The sequence below is a fragment of the Biomphalaria glabrata genome, chromosome 1, assembly GCF_947242115.1.
Source record: "Biomphalaria glabrata chromosome 1, xgBioGlab47.1, whole genome shotgun sequence".
Lineage (NCBI taxonomy): Eukaryota > Metazoa > Mollusca > Gastropoda > Planorbidae > Biomphalaria > Biomphalaria glabrata.
The window spans coordinates 8,114,049-8,133,739 of NC_074711.1; the positions used below are offsets into that span (position 1 = coordinate 8,114,049).

At 34.1% G+C, this 19,691-nt stretch overlaps 1 protein-coding gene across 2 annotated transcripts; it reads right to left on the bottom strand.

Moving 5' to 3' along the window:
* Positions 1-1,023: 1,023 nt before the first annotated feature.
* On the bottom strand, positions 1,024-19,614 carry LOC106056090 (uncharacterized). Of its 2 annotated transcripts, XM_056020143.1 has the most exons (10): positions 19,417-19,614; positions 18,466-18,564; positions 17,704-17,824; positions 12,117-12,203; positions 11,324-11,725; positions 11,105-11,175; positions 8,157-8,211; positions 7,011-7,093; positions 5,752-5,800; positions 1,024-2,258 (listed from the first exon to the last, which is right to left on the bottom strand). In XM_056020143.1, the coding sequence occupies exons 2-10, from the start codon at positions 18,562-18,564 to the stop codon at positions 1,648-1,650; spliced, it is 1,578 nt and encodes a 525-aa protein (XP_055876118.1). In that variant the 5' UTR covers positions 19,417-19,614; the 3' UTR covers positions 1,024-1,647. The 2 variants fall into 2 exon arrangements, with proteins under 2 accessions (XP_055876118.1, XP_055876128.1); XM_056020153.1 differs by lacking the exons at positions 18,466-18,564; positions 19,417-19,614 and having other exon boundaries at positions 12,117-12,214; positions 17,704-17,793.
* Between the last annotated feature and the right edge of the window lie 77 nt (positions 19,615-19,691).

A 19,691-nucleotide genomic window follows, 5' to 3' on the forward strand; every position in this document is an offset into this window, starting at 1 on the left:
CCGACCAGGAGGTATCTCGCGCTAACTGCACGGAATAGTTCAGTGACTACTAGTCACCAAATATTACAGGGGTTCTAAAACTGGTATATGACACTAAGCACATGACGCCGCGATGATCTTATCTTAAAAGATACAGACGTTAATTCAAAAAAAAAAAAAGAAGATGATTACGATTAGGAAGCAAGCTCCAAGCAGACTGGCAAGACGTGGAGACATTGGGAGTTTAGATAAATAGATTGTTGCCACGTAGTACAGACCTATAACGTGGCAATGAGCTATTGGTCTACTGTTGTAGGTCAGTGTTGAGGTCTTTTTAACGTTTGGTCTCGGTTTTAGAGACTCCCCCAGAACCGAGGCGCATGGCGGAAGCTGGCTAGTGGTCAATGCCCCAGACGGGACCACAGGCAGAGATGAGTAGAATGTCAGCATGTTATTATATTTTTCAGGAGGCTCTTCCGCCTTTCCTTACGATAGTCTCAAACCCTGCCCGCCGCCAGCCCTTTCCATCCTGCAGGAGGGTGGGGCAAGGAGGTACTCTTCATATCGAAACTTTAAAAATGCGGAATACACAAATGAGAGAGGAATTAGAACGACAGGATAACGAAACAAAAAAAATATTTTAAAATAAAAAGATCGATGTGAAATAAGCAACACACATAAACACACAACAATAAAAATACAATAAAAATGTTTTACATTTTACAGATAAATACGTTATTATTGTTCATAAGAGTATATTAATAGATAAGTTGTGTAATTATTTTTTTCTGTTACACTATACGCACAAAACGAAAGCAGGTAATTTTTACAAAGCTTATAACAACTCTGTCTGTCCATATGTCTGTCTGTCTGGTAAAAAGTTCGAACATGTTTTTCCTTCCATTTCCCATTCTCGGATCAAGTTGAAATTTCGCATAATTATTTATAGTCGATAACAATATGAATCAATCCAAAAAGTTTATCATTTAGTACTAATTAGTTAGCTTTGTTTAATATAACAGAAAGGGAGATAAACCTCGTAATTTTAAGATATCCGATTGGTGGAGGCCGCTCACAGGAAATTTTTTTGTTGGATAAGAAATATCGGAACTTGTCCTCAATGTTATTGTTGGAGTACACTTAGTTTTTAATAAATTGCGTATTTGTTTTTCTTTATCTAGCTTTTGCTTTTCTATTTCATTTGAGGACACAAAATTCCATTCGCGTTGGGCTTCCAGTTATCCAAGGTCGGCCCTAAAAAATCAGATTTATAGCAGGTAAATACGGTGCAATCTCAAAGGTCCTCACCTTAAATAAAGACCTCCTCTAGTTAAGAAGCTAAAAAAAACATCTAAAAATATGTAAAATAAATGTAAAAAAAAGGAAAATGAGATTAAATATACAAGCATTATAATGTCATTGCCTTAGCATAAGTTAAAGAAATTTTATTTAATACTTCCAACGCATATTAGGGCCTCCAAGGTCTTCACCTGCTTAAATTCTGCCCTGTAAAATTTCAACTTGATCCGAGATTGCTCGAACCTTTTACCAGACAGACAGGCACAGTTAAAAATAGATGCAAAAAAATATTTCTCGATCTAGATTTTATGAATGTGTCCATTGTTTTCCATATTTTTACGGAAATTAACCAAAGTTCGTTCATCATATTTAAACGAGAAAAGAACATTTGAATTGAGAATAAGAATTTAATTGCAGATTCGGACAAGTAGTTAGAGATTTAACATACAGCTTGTCTCCTTGGTTAAGTTGCACATTACACAAGATACGACTCATTCTCTCGGTTTTCTCCACCTGGTCCAAAGATGTCGCCACCAACGTCTCGTCACTACATTGGCTTTGATCCAAATTTCCACTAATAATAAAATCGTCGTCAAACTCACCAACGTCTTCAGGGTCACATTGACCAAAACTTTTTGACATTTGGTGAGGTTTTCTGTTTCTGCTATTCGATGATTTTCTTTGAGGTGGGGGTATTTTGCCTACTTGTGGGTAATACTGATACCCTGTCTGATAGGTCTGATTAATATCCTCTTTGAAAAGACCTAACTGGATATGCTGGTCAGTGCTGGTGCAAATGGACACACGAAATCTATGAATACCATAGCAGGACGCTGTGAAAATTCCTGTCTTGGGGTCGTAGCCACCCAGGCTGTACGAGACAGCTCTGAAACAGTTGACTATCATGTTTTTCTTCAAAGTCCACTCCGTTGTTTTCAGGTCAACATGCGCGCTAAAGACAACATACATTGACGGATAATCTGGAATTCAAACAAAAACAAATATTGACTGAAGTATAAATGTGTAATAAAAAGCGGAAAATTAAGTAATCTTCACAGTTCCGATACTTAACTAGCTCTGTTTCTCTGCACACACTTTCAATATATTGTTGCAACTCTCTGCTAGGCACTCAACGAATAGGCATGCAACTCAACACAGTTTAACAGGAAATAAATAGTTGTGTTTATTCACTAGGGTAAACACATAACATCCTTCACTTTCCTCAGAGTCTTACTACTAAGCATACCAGTCCTTTGCTACTTAACCCGAATGTGGACCAACGACAGCCTTCCCCGCTTCGCTCCAGGTCCCTATTACAACCTTCAGGCAGCACAAACGTTGGCCTCTTAGTTTCCCAAACATTCAGACTCTTCACAATCCCTGATGCACTGTTCTTCTCTCCATTCTAGTGTCTTCCTGTTTACGTTCACTAGTGCGCTAGTGCGCACCTCAAGCACTGGTGCAAGGCAGGGTTACAACAATATCTTCCATGTAAAACTTATTGATTCTGTCTTACAATTCATTATACATTTTAGCCACGACTTCTGGGGACTAGACACCATCAGTGTCAGCTTGTAACGTTTAGATCTAAGAACTAGAAAAACTCCTGACAAGCCAATTTTACCGTGTTTTGTGGCTTGCTTATCTTATCTTATAAAATACAGACGTTACAACAACAAAAAAAAAAGATGATGACTACGCGCTATGCGTGTTCATAGGTCAATCTAGTCATGAATGTTAACCAATGACTTAAATTTTGCCAAGCCATTAGTTTTCCTGGCTGACACAGGCAACCCATTCCATGCTCTAATAGCACTAGAGAAGAAAGGAGCATATTTGTCCTAACAAATGGAACAAAAAGTGTGCTTAGTTTGAGTGCAATGGCTACTTTTATCTTTCATAGCGAACTGTTTTCTGTTGAAAATGCTTCTCCATTTTAAAAACTCATAAATCCAAGTTTTAATATTCCAGTAAATCAATCATGTAGTATGTTACTGAGCATTCATAGTTACCGTTTGGTCATTTATTAAAAGTAAATAGTGGTATGTATATATATAGGCCTATATATATATATATATATATATATATATATATATATATATATATATATATCATGGGCGTAGCCAGGATTTTGTTTCTGTGGGGGGTTGATTTTTTTTCTCCTCTCCCCCGCAGAAAAAAAAAGTATATATATACATATATATACTAGACATATATTACCCGCGCCCCGCGGTTTTTTTTGTTTGCGTATAACTGTTGATGAGTCACTGAGAGTGGTTTGTAAACAATAAAAGCGAATGCGTAAAAATGTAAAAAAAAAAAATAGTATGAGTGACTGGTGCTATCAAAATAGCTAATCGACTTAAATCCATTTTTTTCAAATAAAAACATTTGCTTGTAGGCCTATAGGCCTATATATTTGATTAAAATTAAATGAATAGACTTAATTTTGTATGTTCATGTGTTAATGAATAAAATAGATCTTGAGTTAGACATAGATCTAGATCTAAAGTAATCTAGAGTTAAATATTGGCTTGGATAGAGTTCATTTTGCAAATGCGCATGCGTGACCTTGTTATTTAGATGTACGCGAATGAATGAAGCTATTAGAATATATCTTAACACGGCTTCGCAGCTTTAGGGCGAACAAATGCATGAACAAATGCTTCAGAACAAACAAATTTGAATGTTAATTTGATTAAAATATGAAATTAATGGACTATAATTAGTGTGTTCATGTGTTAAAGTATAAAACTATCTTTGCGAAGGGAAGTTATAACATCTTAGAGTTGAATTAGAGATTTAGACCTAGGAATAGAAAGATGTGTAACACTACGGTATTGTATAATGAAAGAATGCACGTCAGGACTTCTACATTCGCAGATATAAGGAACGAAGTTATGTAAAAAAAATGCTTTTGAAACACAAATTTGAAGGTTAATTTTATTAAATAATGAAATCAATGAACCTGCAAAAAAAAAAAAAACAACTTTTCCAATGTGTTTGGTGATCCCAGTAATATATATTGTTATTTAAATGGTTTAAATTTGAATTTTATCAATAAACAAGATAGAGCTTTCTTACTTCCAATGTAGCTTTAAATTACTTGTTCATACTTCGACTCACTTCAGTTAGAAATAAGTTTTAAAAAATGGAATAGGTAAATTTGCAAAAAAAAATGCAATAAAAAGTAAATCAGGGGGTCTATCGTAGATTAGAAAACATGGTAAGGGGTCTACGAGACAAAAAAGTTTGGGAACCAGTGAACTAGATGATTATTTAATCACATTCGTTTTTCGATATCATTGAGCTATTGCCTGTATGCCAGTGCCCAATATGTAGGGCCGGTTTTAAGGGAGGGCATGTGGTGCTACTGTGGCTTCCACAAAAGAGGTAACTAAAAAAAATATCCGAATTTCAACCGGTCAGAAACTTTTACATTTCGATTTTGCCTTCTTAAGGTTACAGTTGGCAACACTGTCGTTTATTAAAAAGTGTCCGACTGTAGCATGCTCGTAATATAGAATTGCAGTTGTGGATTTACGTCAGTACTTCTTTCCCGAGCTTTACCCTCAACAAGCTCAAAAATACACATTTTTTAAACTAAAATATGCTTTTGAACAATCAAAAAACGCAAACTTAAACTGCATAGCCATATCACGAGATTCTTTGGGCTCACAAGAACCTTAAATCAGAAAGCAGTAGTACTACCAGGGATAATAAATAGAGGCAAGAGACAAAGAGAATGGTCGGGCTTATCATTGAAAGAAATTCTAGTCAAAGGCAAAAGATAATAATAATAATAATAATTTTATTTATAAAGCGCTGTTAACAAACAACATGTAGGCTCAAAGCGCTGTAATAACAATACAAACACAGACACGTTAGTCAAAATGACAGTTAATCTAAAAAAAAGTTTTAAACAAATAGGTCTTAATGTTCTTCTTAAAATTGGTGTAGTATGTTGTCTGTCTGAGATCAATGGGGAGTGAGTTCCAAACCTTTGGTCCGTGAACTGACGCGTAGGACGTAATCATCTTCTTTTTTGAAGTAACGTCTGTATTATATAAGATATAAGAACTGAAAAAGCCCGCAGACCGTAGCTTTTGAGGGAGAAACGTGGCACTACTAAAAGCGTTGAGTCCATTGAGCGCAGGGCTCTCTGGGGGACATATGGAGTAATCAGTTCGCTAAGGTACAAGGGCATCTCGTTGTTATATATACACTGATGACTAAGTGTGGCGACTGATTCTCGCTTTCACGGGAAGCCAATGGAGCGTGCGCAAAAGCGTAGTAGCAGAATCTTGTCTAGTTTTTTTAAGATATAGAAAAATAAAGAAAGACAGTCCATATATCATGTGTAGTACCTTAACGGTCCAACAGACCAAGAGATAGAAGAGGGGAAGTAAGGAGGTTTGAGATTAGGTAGTCTTTCGCTAAAAGTAAGGTTAGCCTATATAATTTTATAAATACCTTTAGTGTTTTCCATTAATAGGACAACTTGATTCAAAACATCTTGTAACTGAAAGACAATTTACAATTAAAATATTTTTCAAAATGATCTTTAAAAAAAAACATTCTGCTGATGGAATTTTCATAAATTCGTTTGAATCAAGTAATTATTTTTAATAGATCTAGACTAGACGAACAATAATGAATCTTTGATTTGGGAATAGTTTTATCAATTGTTTTTGTTTAACGCCACTTTCATGCTTATAGCAATGCACTATGCAACCAATCATCTATCTTTTGTGGACCAGTGGGGGAGGGGAAGGTGTTATCTGGTAGAAGGTTTCCGTGCTGTCTATTCAAAAACATTTTTTTTAAGTTGATATAGACTGAATTTTAACTATTGCCTCCACGATGGAAGGCCGACTGTTTGGCTACTGAGCTACTTATTAAAGTAGATTTTATAGCCCTTATTTTAGTTTTAAAATGTTAGTGAACAGCCTAATTCTCTTACACAAGTTTTATCTCTTCTTAGTTTAGTACTGTCTTTGTCCAAAAATATATATATAATTACGATTAACCCTTAAAGTGCTGAACTGTTTTACAATGAGTGCATACACAATTCTAATGTTTAGAGATTTAGAGGCTTAACTACCACAAGCGTTTTAAGGGTTAATGATTAATTAATTGGTTATTTTTTCATTGTTTAATGTGTTGTCATCGACAAGAAATAATTGTGAAAAGTTTTAACTTCATTCGAGAATGGGATGTGAAAGAAATGGCGTGTACAAGATTCTACACAGACAGAGACTGTGAGTTGATATATATATATAAGCTTTAAAAAATTAAATCTTAAAGGGAAAGAAAATGGTTAAATATAAAGTAAAATTTTGAACTCTAGAATTCCAAATTTTAAATACCAAACATTTTCAAAAACAAATGTCTCGTGAATGTTCACTATTTAAAAAATAAATAATCACTTCTGCTTTATCAGCATCTTCTTCATATAAAATACAGATGTTACTTCAAAAAAGTTGATTACGACCTACGCGTGACACTAGCATTGCATCTAAGTACTGACCACCAACTGTATCTCTGTAGAAATTGAGGGTTAAATTAAGATTAATTTAAGAATACTCTTTACACTATTTAAATGTTACAAATATTTAATGTGTTTAATATCAAAGTAATAAATCTAGAATAAACATACAATAGGTATGTGTATTGGGTGACAAAAAATATATAACACAGTAAAGTGGACATACATTTTAAGGATATCTTACTTGGCAATAATCCAATGGTTTGTCTGTAGCTGTATTACTGCTCTGTGCCAGACTTTTCTCTTTGAATTGGTAAACTTTAGATGCTGTAACATAAGATGAAGATTTTAAAACGACCAGGCTAATTATAAATAGTCTCTTGGAGAATAAAGTCGACATTGGCCTTATGATATTTCCTCAATGCTTTGTACATTTAAGACCTTTGTTGTTGTTTTTTATTTAAGCTCATTTGAGTGAATTGTTTCATATTGTTTTTTTTTTTCTATCACAATTGTGTATTCATGTTTTTGATAGTATCAATGGAGGAAAACATGAAATAAGGTAAAACCATTTAAAATATGCAAAAGCACCATGTGATTCACGAATTTAACATTATGTCATTATAGAGTAGAAATCTCTGTTTGGGACCCCTCAACTCAAGAAAACATTAAGAAACTGGAACAGACACAAAATAGAGCAGTGAGATTCATAACAAACGAATATTCACCTTTGACCAGAGTAACACCTTTGGTAAAATCACTAAATTTAGAAAGCCTTCAGGACAGAAGACTCAAAAGTCAAGTAGCAATTATACATAAAACACTGAACCATAATCTTCGAATACAAAAACACAATTTGATCAAATAATCAGAAAGACACAAAGATAAAGGCACATTCCTCGTCCCATATGCTAGGACAAATTTGTACAAATACTCCTTCTTCCCTAGTGCTATTAGAGCATGGAATGGGCTAGCCAGGAAAACCAGTGACTTGGCAGAATTTAAGTCATTGGTTAATATGCATGACTGAATGCATGACGCGTAGGACGTAATCATCTTCTTTTTTGAAGTAGCGTCTGTATTATATAAGATAAGATAATCAGACACTTATCACGAAAAAACAGACACTCGAACTCTTTTGTTCTCTTGTCAACAAAATCAGTGAATCTAATCCAACTTTCTGATGTAAACTTCACATGTAATGTTTAAATGATGCTGTGATTTAAACATATATTATGTATGCTATCGTTTTTTGTTTTTTTTTATATTTTCTTGAGTTTTAGAGTATAGCAATTTTGTAAAGCTAACTTTCTCAAAGATACAAAAGATATATAATTATTATTATCATCATCATTATCATTATTAGTAGTAAGAAAACATAGTTACTCACCTATTTCTTCAACCTTTTTGCATAAAGTTTGCATTTCCAAGGAGACATCACCTACCTATATTGAAATTCAAGTTATCACACAAATAGCTACTTATTACTTTTAATGAATTGATTTAACTTCACACAGATATAAAGTAATGGTTAATTACAAAAGAACCGATGCTATGACCCTTGTTGTTGTTGGCCTCTTTCAGTCTTAGAACGACTACGGTTCATCTCATAGAACACTTTTTCACGTGACTGTCACGCTCTATTCTCCAGAGACATTCCCGTCGCTTTTATGGTAGAGGAGCCCGCCACGTTTCGTTTGGCACGCTTTTCTTCCAGAGCTGAGGCCGATGCTTTTTCGACTTTCTTTGCTTCCTTGGTCACCATCTCTCTTCACATCTCTCTCCACATCTCTCTATCTCTTGCCTTTTAAATGAACTATTTTAGAATCGAAACTGCATTTTTCTTATATCCTATATAAGTCGAGAAAGTTGGACACAGAACGCTGAGACATAAAAAATTCAAGCCTGCTAGTAAATTTTGCAGAAAAATGCTGGGCATCAGATACCAGAAAAATAAGATAAAAGAGTTTGTACTTAAATTAGTCAACACTGTGGTTGGCAAAACGAGAGGAATATCTCATTACTGTGAAGAGGCAAAAGTTGAGCTCTTGTTAGATTATATTGTAAGACATGACTCATTATCAACATTCATCCACGTTACAGTGGATGGAGCAGGAAGAAAGGGCGGTCCAAAAAAAAGCTGGATGGAGCAGGAAGAAAGGGCGGTCCAAAGAAAAGCTGGATGGAGCAGGAAGAAAGGGTGGTCCAAAGAAAAGCTGGATGGAGCAGGAAGAAAGGGCGGTCCAAAGAAAAGCTGGATGGAGCAGAAAGAAAGGGCGGTCCAAAGAAAAGCTGGATGGAGCAGGAAGAAAGGGCGGTCCAAAGAAAAGCTGGATGTAGCAGGAAGAAAGGGCGGTCCAAAGAAAAGCTGGATGGAGCAGGAAGAAAGGGCGGTCCAAAGAAAAGCTGGATGGAGCAGGAAGAAAGGGTGGTCCAAAGAAATGCTGGATGGAGCAGGAAGAAAGGGCGGTCCAAAGAAAAGCTGGATGGAGCAGGAAGAAAGGGCGGTCCAAAGAAAAGCTGGATGGAGCAGGAAGAAAGGGCGGTCCAAAGAAAAGCTGGATGGAGCAGGAAGAAAGGGCGGTCGAAAGAAAAGCTGGATGGAGCAGGAAGAAACGGCGGTCCAAAGAAAAGCTGGATGGAGCAGGAAGAAAGGGCGGTCCAAAGAAAAGCTGGATGGAGCAGGAAGAAAGGGCGGTCGAAAGAAAAGCTGGATGGAGCAGGAAGAAACGGCGGTCCAAAGAAAAGCTGGATGGAGCAGGAAGAAAGGGCGGTCCAAAGAAAAGCTGGATGGAGCAGGAAGAAAGGGTGTTCCAAAGAAAAGTTGGATGGACAAGGTAAAAGAATGGACCGGCCCCTCTCTTGTTATCCTGTTTAAAACAGCTGCTGACCGGGTGAAATGGAGGGATTTTATTACGTGAACTGCTACAGCAACCCAATGATGAAAGTCAATGGACAGAATATATACCTTTAAGACAAATGTGTAATAAACTTAGTGAAAGGTTCGACATTTCAAGCCTGGTATTGGACCTCATTCACCAATCGTAAACAAAAAATATTGAGCCAAGTGCTTCTCTATCTCTTCTATACAAATTACGATCTAATTTTAATCAACATGGATTTCACGTGATTTCTTTGTTTTATCAATGTTATCACGTGACCGTTTTTTTGGGTGAATGAGATCCATTAAAGCTATAAGAAAAAAAGGGAAGTAACACTATTACTGATTGGTATTTTAAAAGGTTCGGACGTTCGTTCAGGGAATTATTACTCCAAGCCCGGATCTCCTGCAGAGCGACAAGGATTGGCATCAGGCTGGGTTCGAATTCGGCCCTTCAGAACCACCGTGACACCAGTTTAAAAAAGAAACCATTTATAAAAATCTTTGATTTCCAGGCTCTAAACCATCAAGAACTTGATCTTGCCCCAGATAGATGATGCAAACTCGCATGCTATAGGTGTATGTCGATATATAATGTCAAATTGAATCTTATTATCCTTTTTTTTAAACAAAATAAACAGTTATTTAGAAGCTCCTATTGACTTCTCAGTTAAGAGATATTCAAAACTCTATTTCAAATACCAAATGTTATAGGATTTAAAATTCTATTAGCAACTCAGTTATGATGTCTTAGTTGTCTTCAGTTAGAATGCATACGTTTTATCCTGTTTCCTGTTTCCAAGCCACGCCCCAACAATTTAAATATAAACTATGTCATCATTTTCTAAAAAATAACATACTCTTATTTCATGCTATTGGATCATTCCTAAATTTTAAAGAACATGCTACATAAAACTTTGTTTTATAAAAGAAAAAAGTGTGTGATAAAGAAGAAGTTTGTATTTTTTATTAAATCTATGTTTCCTCACTAACATTCGTTTTAAGTTATTTAACTTACTAGACCTTTTATATTCGCACTCAATCTTCAGAAAGAAAATTCTCCCGGGAGGTGCATTAAACATTGATTCTAATAAACTTGGATACTCCCTGTCATTACTGATATGAAAATATTGTCAATATGACTCAATATGATGTTAGCCCTCAAACAGATTCGATGACAAACCGTCACCAGTAATTCATCTTGGTGCATTGATTGTCTTTCGATACAAAAGGAGCCATGTTTATAGTATCTATGTGTTAGTGGCGTCACAAGGGTTGGTGTCACACGGTGCGGACCGCACTCCCACATCCCCTAGCGACGCTACTGCTATGTGCTACTAACTTTAATAAACAAATCAAAATGATTGTTTAAAAGTCATTATCTCACGATTTATTTTTTGCTTATTTAAAGATCAATAAAAACAAGTATAAAATAACAATAAAATGTTTAATATTACCTTGACGCCTAAAGCTGTAACATTGTCTTGTAAAACAATAAACTTTTTATTTGAAGAATTTATGGCAAGATCTAGGCAGTTAATAAAATGAGAAAACGTAAGTAGCTATTTTCTTTAGTCTTATAACTACACATCAACCATCAAACTATCATTACATTCTTCTGATGTATACATTTTAAATTTAAAGAAGCTTGATGTTTACAAAACAAGTTTACTTACTAGTAACATGAACCTCTTTTCCAAGTTCTTCAACTTTCATACTGTTTGACTTTTCATTGGTCTGTATTGTCTTCTGGAGCTGTTCAATTTGTTCTTCTAGACGTTTCTGTTTCAGCTGCCAACTCTCTGACACACCATTCAACTTGGACACACTGTGTTCATGGCTGGTGATTCTCTCAGTCAACAGTTCATTCTCAGACTGGATCTGTGTCATAAATTCGCTAGCAGAGTTGAGTTCCTGCATTATCCAATCATTCTGTTCTGTTTGACTATGTATTGTTTCGCTATAGTTCTCCAGATCTTTCAATTTCTGATTTACAGTTTTATATTTTCTGGAGTGAGTCGATATAGTTTTCTCCATTTTCTCAAGTCTTTCTTTTAACATTTCAAATTCTTTTTCATCTGTTTTTAACAAAACAAACTTTTAAATTATAAAACGATGATTTAACGCACTCTGGATAGTTAGTTCAACATAGACTATAGAAAAATAAAATAGACAAACATAGCAAACACTGCTACATCAAAGTAACAAGTAAAGATTTAACCACAAAGTCTTCATCGGATACAAACAAGCGAAAAAGACAAACACTAAACGCAAAGTTGATATTTAGTTAATTTAGCTCTCCGAAGCATCTAATTTGTTTTTCAAATAACGAAAATGAAATTTAAAAAAAAAAATATATTTTATTAAAAAATGGAAGATACATAATTTTTTTTTATGGATCGATTGATCCATAAATTGGTGATCTTTTAATGATATTCACCTTTAACTTGTGCCAATAAATGCAATTACCTCGGTTAGTGGTGCATGACCCAGATAGAGAAGTCTCCACTGAAAGCCTGCTTGTAGACATTGCTTTAGCTGATTCATTATTGTCACCTTTAAATAAACTAAATAATTAATGTCAATAATCGTTAACATTTGCGAAGTTAATTTGTGCAAATTATCAATATTGAAATCAAAAGATAAATGTATGTTAAAATCTTTTACCTTGTGCATGGTGAACGATAATGCCATTGCTTATAAAACTAGTAATCAGTAATGACTTTTTCATTAGATTCCAATTCCTTCAAATAACACACAATTTCATTATAATGAATGTGTTTGAATCATTTATGTTGACAACTTTTAAATAATCCGCTCGTAATTTCACTGACAACACATTTTATTAAAATTTCAAAACGACCGCTTCATACATTTGTTGATTCAAGCTGTGTTCGATTAACTACTAATGTCCAGTGTTACCAGCTATCGACTCAAGGAAACTAACAATTATATTGTAATTTTCTTATTACGTATGTTTATAATATCCCTTTTGTATGTGGCCGCCTCACAAAAGAAAGAGGTTTGTGAAAAAAAAATAACAAGGGAATGTTTAGTTTGAATTTAAGTTAAGAATTTATTTTTAATCAAGTAACAACATGATAACATCCAAACCGCATCATAAACCATGAGATTAGAGACAGGGTTACTGCAGTGATTAGACCCCATGTTGACCTGCTAACTATCGTAAAAAAGCAAGCTTAAAATCTGTGGCCATATTACAAGATCTTCGGGGCTCTCTAAGACCTGCCTTCAGGGAACAGTACCAGGAAAAAGAAGAGGCACACAGAGAAAGCGATGGGAGGATAACATAAGAGAATGGACGGGCCTGCCATAGTAAAATGTTCTAACTAAGGCAAAGGGCAGAGGGGGAATGGAGAAGGACAGTCGACGAATCTTGCATGGAGCCCCAACGGTCTAGCAGACTAAGGAATAGGTGATGTGAGGTGTGACCATAACAAAAGAAAGTGTTTTTTTTATCAATTCCTTCTTTAAACTCTATATATTTATTCAACTCTTTACTGATTATCTTATCATCCTATCTTATATAATACAGACGTTACTTCAAAAAGAAGATGATTACGTCCTAAGCGTCATGCATTTAGTCATGCATATTAACCAATGATCTAAACTCCGCCAAGTCACTGGTTTTTCTGGCTAGCTCAGGCAACCCATTCCATGCTCTAATAGCACTAGGGAAGAAGGAGTATTTGTACAAATGTGTCCTAGCATATGGGACGAGGAATGTGCCTTTATCTTTGTGTCTTTCTGTGTATTTTTAGCGGCCCCCGTAAGGGGAAAAAGCCGCTATTAGGTTTGTGCAAAATGTCCGTCTGTCCGTCTGTCCGTCTGTCACACTCAGATCTCGAAAACTAGAAGAGATATGAAAAATATTATTTCATCATTAAATCCGGCTTGATTAGTTTAGGTGCAACGGCTACTTTGGGTTTTCTAAAAGCAAACCGTTTAATTTATAAAATTAATTATGCAAGCGATTTTTTCATAAAAATACACCAATTCTAAAACAATTACGTAAATGTAAGGGAGGCAATGTTACAATATGCTAACAAAGATGGACAATTTTTGTGTATTTTCAGTATCACTAAGTCAAATATATTTTTAAAATGTACAGGAAATGTTTACAACAAATACAAATAATAGTTAAAGACGTTTTTTCTGGTCAACTAGCTGCTAAAATTAAAAGAAAACATTTCTGTTTGTTTATAAAGGCTAATAATGCACTTTGTATGTAAATATCACGCACATTTTTTTAAATGGACTTTTTATGCAGCGATTTTCGTGCAGTAGCGTAACGTCGCAACATGATCAGGTGCTAAACCAATTCCTCAAACTTTTTTTTAAAAATCAGATTTTATTTATTTTTTGTTTAGTGCCCCCATCCGAATAAAAGAAGCTTATTTTTGTGCGTTTTGTCTGTTGGTCGGTCTGTCCGTCACGATTAGATTTAAAAAACTAGAACTCTAAAAGCTATTGAAAATCCGATTTACCCTTTAATGTTCCTCCCATAACATCTCAATAGTTTTAAGTATCTAAAATTGATTGTTCCGGATTTTTTTGTGCAAAACTAATCAACGCCAACAAATGTTTGTTTGCTCTTCTAACTTATATTACATTCAATTTCCATGCTTAAACGTTGCAAAAACACATTATCAATAATATGTTGTTCCGTTTTTTATGTAAATAGCATATTAATGCTAAATCATAATCTCTATACTGACTTATATTTCATTAAGTGTAAAAATGTTCCGGATATTGTTTTATAAAACATGAATTATGCCTAATGATTGTTTGAAATCGCATAAGGCTTTTAAAAAAAGTAATTTACTAGAATTGATTACTGAAAATTACTTTTTAGACATTTAATTTTCTTGTAAAACATAACATAGAAGTTTTGTAATCGATAAAGAAAGTTCCGGATTTTGTTTCTTACAAATCGTCGCCAGAAATTTCCGAATTTATTTAAAAATCTACTAACGCGAAATAATTGTTTGAACTCCCTCTTCTAATTAATAAACAAATAATCTTCTCATTTACGAAATAATGTTTTTACGGATTTTTATGAAAAATATTTTAACTCATTACTCTCTTACAGTACATTTAACTTTCTACCTAAAACATTAAAAAATCTAATTATCGTTAATATTATGTTCCGATTTTTAAGGAAAACAGAATCCAAACACCAAAGTAAGGTATGAAAATCTCTCCACGTGGCTGTAGTACATCTAATTTTTATACGAGACCATCCAAAAAATTTAATTAACGGTATTACATTTATCTGAAATTCTCTTTTTCTTTTACTATTTATACAAACATCCGGAACAATCTATTATATAAACTTTTCAATTGTGTTCATACCTAAAAATTATTGCTATGTTTTGAAACGTAAAATAAAGGTTAATCAATTTTTAATAACTTTTAGTTGTTTTTTTTTATATCAAGATAACGGACAGACCGACTGACAGACAAAACGCAAAAACAATGTGGCTTTGATCCTTTTGAAATAATATCTATTAGAACTCAGTGCACCAATGTCTATGAACCCTCGTTAAATATCTCGTGTAAATAAAGACATTTTTTTTTATGGTACCGGTACTAGCCTATTGTGAGGTAATGGAATTTTTTTTCTTTGACGTCATATGAATGGACTCTTTAAATGTAATGTTAAAAGAACGCACTCGGTGCACCAATGTCTATTAACCCTCGAAAAAATTGCTTGTATTAATGAAAACATATTTTAGTCTAACTAAGCCGTGTGACGTAGTGTTTTTTTTTTCCTTTGACGTCACATGGAATGAATCCTTTAAATGAAATGCTAAAAGAACGCACTCGGTGCACCAATGTCTATGAACACTCGAGAAATGGCTCGTGTTGATAAAGGTGATTTTTAGTCTAGCTAGGCCTTGTGACGTAGTGTTTTTTTTTCCTTTGACGTCATATGGAATGAATTCTTTAAATGAAATGCTAAAAGAACGCACTCGGTGCACCAATGTCTATGAACACTCGAGAAATGGCTCGTGTTGATAAAGGTGATTTTTAGTCTAGCTAGGCCTTGTGACGTAGTGTTTTTTTTTCCTTTGACGTCATATGGAATGAATTCTTTAAATGAAATGCTAAAAGAACGCACTCGGTGCACCAATGTCTATGAACACTCGATAAAAGGCTCGTAATGATGAAGGCGATTTTTATTCTAGCTAGGCCGTGTGACGTAGTGTTTTTTTTTTCCTTTGACGTCATATGGAATGAATTTTTTAAATGAAATGCTTAAAGAACGCACTGGGTGCACCAAAGTCTATGAACACTCGATAAATGGCTCTTATAGATGAAGGCGATTTTTAGTCTAGCTAGGCCGTGTGACGTAGTGTTTTTTTTTCCCTCTGACGTTATATGGAATTAATTCTTCAAATGAAATGAAAAAAGAACTCGGTATAGTAATGTTTATTAAGCCTCGTTATGTGACTCGCGTTTAAAAAAGGAATGATATCTTGATTTAGATCTAATCTAGATTTTTTAAACTAGATCTAGATTTTTATTACAGTATATCTAGATCTGGATTTATATTCTAATTAAAATTATTTTAGAGTCTAGATCTAGAATTTCTAGATCTAGTTTAGACTAAAATAGACTAGATTAAGATGTAGAATTTCAATTTCTAAACTTAAAGTGTAAAAAAAAAGTGTAGATTTTCATTTCCAAACGTTTTGATCAATATTGTAATGTTTTAATATACTAAAACTAATCTACTATTTTTTTTATTAAATTTAAATTTAAATTTACGGCAAATGAATCTTTGAAACATTATTACTTTTGACCATCGGAAAGCTGCCTGGTCGTGCGGTTTGCGCGCTGGACTGTCGTTCAGATTTATGGATGGCCCAGGGTTCAAACCCTGCCCGCTCCCATCCCCCGTCGTCCTGCGGGAGGTTTGGACTAGGAAGTAATTATCTTCAACTCTGAAGGAATATCCGAAACGTGTAAAACATTTTACATCAAAATTAAATCACCTCTTGAATATTTTTTGCGAATATGCAGATCCGACAGGGATCCGACTTCGACGGGGGCCGCCTCTGAGTTTGTGTAACACAAACTCTCTTTGTAATCTTGTTTTTTTTTTTTTTGTATTTGAAGATTATGGTTCAGTGTTTTATGTATAAATGCTTCTTTACTTTTAAGTCTTTTATCCTGAAGGCTTACTAAATGTGATGATTTTACTAAAGGTGTTACTCTAGTCAAATGTGAATATTCGTTTGTTATGAATCTCACTGCTCTATTTTGTGACTGTTCCAGTTTCTTAATATTTTCTTGAGTTGAGGGGTCCCAAACAGAGGATGCATATTCTATTATTGGCCTAACCAAGGTTAAATAACATTTTAGTTTTATGTTCTAATTTGATTTATAGAAATTTCCTTTAGTAATACAAAGAATACAAGAATACAAAGACACATTAGAGTCGAGTGCGGGAATACCCACTGAAAGTGTGTTTGAATTAGCCTAATTTGGTTTTAAGTTTATATTTTGAAAAATGATAATGGTCTAACCAGAGTTTTCACTGTGTGGTCAATTATTTTTCTGTTTTCAAAAGATATACATACACTGTCGAATTTCTAGGGAAATCTTTAGAGCCATTTTCGAAATGTCGAAGTGTCCAGGTTCCACCCAGTGTTTAATTTTTGGAATCCATTATGAATTTGCAAGCTAATAAAAAGAATTTAAAGTATATTACTTGTAAATGTACAGATACGTATATGATGACTCTTTTTTGTCTTGTTTGACTCTCAACCTTTTAGTTTTTTGGGAGGGGGGGCCATCTTTTTTCTGTACCTTGCAACGCCACATCTCTGAAGAAGTATATTATTATAGCACTACTTTTTATTTGATGGTGTTAAACTTTTTGAAGTATGTCAACATCATTGTGTTCAATCCTATGCAGCACGAAAAGGCACCTTAAAAGTCGCTGTAAACACTGCACTATACAGGAAAGATGGTGTGATTGTGTGATAGAGAGAGGGTGTGTTTACGTACTTTGGATTGAACTTACTTGCGATGTTATGACACTTCATGATAAACTTTGACGTTTCGTTCGTCAGGAATTGGCTCATTTCTAAAAAAGTGAAATCATTTTCTTTCTCTTCAATCCATAGCTCAGCTTTTTCAATCACCTAAAAGTACAGAAAGTTTTGTTTTCAATCAACTTTTATTATTATTTTAGAAGTATTTAATAAGAATCTTAAACAATACAATTTTTTTTAAATGTGTATTGAAACAAAAAAAATAAAAAAGTGTGATCTGAACAAATTTTTTTTGCCGACATGTTAGGTATCTGGAAGTTTGCTTTTCTGCCTTTGCAGTCTCTGCATATATCTTGGCTTGAGACAAATCTAAAATTCGTATTCTAGATCGGGATTCAAATTCGAGCCTTAATAGGTTACCAAGCAGTGTATGACACTCGGACATGATTTTATGTTGATTATAGCGCCTGAACATTTCTTCACCTGTTTTGCTCAGGAAAACTACAAATCCTTCCCGAAAAATGATTCACCCGAGAACTGGTTCACAGACAACTTGTTTCCGACAATTAGTTCACACTAATAATGATTCCCTGCCAACTCATTCACAGATAAATCGTTCACTGGAGAGACATATTGTTAATATTACATAATTGAAATATAAACAAATTGCATATTGTTTTGATTCTTAATTATGAAAATCCTCAAAAGAAACCATATGTTATCATGTATAAATTATTCTGGGGTAACGTAACTTATTATCAATGGTCTAATAGTATCACTTGAATGCTCACTGTTAAGACATGGGTTCCAATCGTTTCCAGTTGGCTTTTTAAATCTTCCAAATTTTCAATTTGAGAAGTGATGACCTTCAAATGGCGGCTATTCCTCATCTGTTTTAAAACAAATTTGCTAAAATTTACTTACGAATCTAATTACAGAACTAGAGAGATTGATCCTAGCAATGGAATTGTGATGTTATAGAATAATTCTGGGTATCACATACACATTACAAAAGGGGAGATTGAAGAAAGAAAGTTCAACAGACTAAGGGATCATTGACGGTAAAATGTACACATTCCAAATGTAGATATCTAAACTGCTAAAGGCTTGTGAATTAATTTCATAGCTGTCGTACCTTAAATCCAAATGTCTAGTGATTGGTTTTTCATTGGAAGAAAGTTCAAGATTTCTGAATGTTTTTGAAAATATGGTTTGATAAACGTTGTAATCCTAGTGCATAAAACCTGAGTTTACTTAGTTAACTCTTTCTCTCCTAACTGACGATACCAGCGTTGATCCCAGAATGTGGTAAATAATTACGGAGAGAAAGAGTTAACAGACTATTGTTGTTATGAACTATTTATTTTCAAGAACAGGTAATTAAAATATATTAGTTTCAGTAAAAAAAAAAAAAAGAGATATTTATCGGGGCATTTAGTTAATATGGTTGTAAAGAAGACTGTAGATAACAATTGTATTTCATTCATATTTCTGATTGATTTATTTATAGGGTAAAAGTATAATTTATTTTAATTTCCTGTTCTAAAAAAGAATTCTAGATAGGGAGAGACACCTATATCTTTGTCACGCTAAGCCAAAAATATCTACTACGTGCTTATATTGTAGTATAATACATTTCACATTTTATGTAGGCCTATGCATTATTTGTTAATTAGGCGTTCATTGATTAATTACATATTCAGATATAGTTTGAATGGATCTAAACTAAAAAGAATTCTTACTATGTTCTCTTCTTGTCAAGTAGAACGTTCTTGTTCATTAACGAATAAACTTTGAGCTTACTGTAGAACTTCCTCAACTAAAATTTATAGCCATACACATAGATTGGACTAATACACATTGGTTCAAATTGTTTCCCTTGAGCCCATGTTTCCGACTATCACTGTACACTAAGTCTGTTTTGTCTTGAAGGTGTTCATTCTCGGACTATGGACTTGTAAGTATTGATCGACGTTATCTGACTTTATAACATTTAGACAAGTGTGTAAAAAGGGTA

Bases quoted from the DNA above. Each gene is read 5' to 3' on its own strand.
- LOC106056090 (XM_056020143.1), bottom strand. From the start codon at position 18,564: ATGAGGAATAGCCGCCATTTGAAGGTCATCACTTCTCAAATTGAAAAT. The intron at 7,094-8,156 runs GTGAGTAACTAT...CTTATGTTACAG, and splicing joins CAAAAAGGTTGAAGAAATAG to CATCTAAAGTTTACCAATTC. The intron at 5,801-7,010 runs GTAAGATATCCT...ATTGTCTTTCAG, and splicing joins AACCATTGGATTATTGCCAA to TTACAAGATGTTTTGAATCA.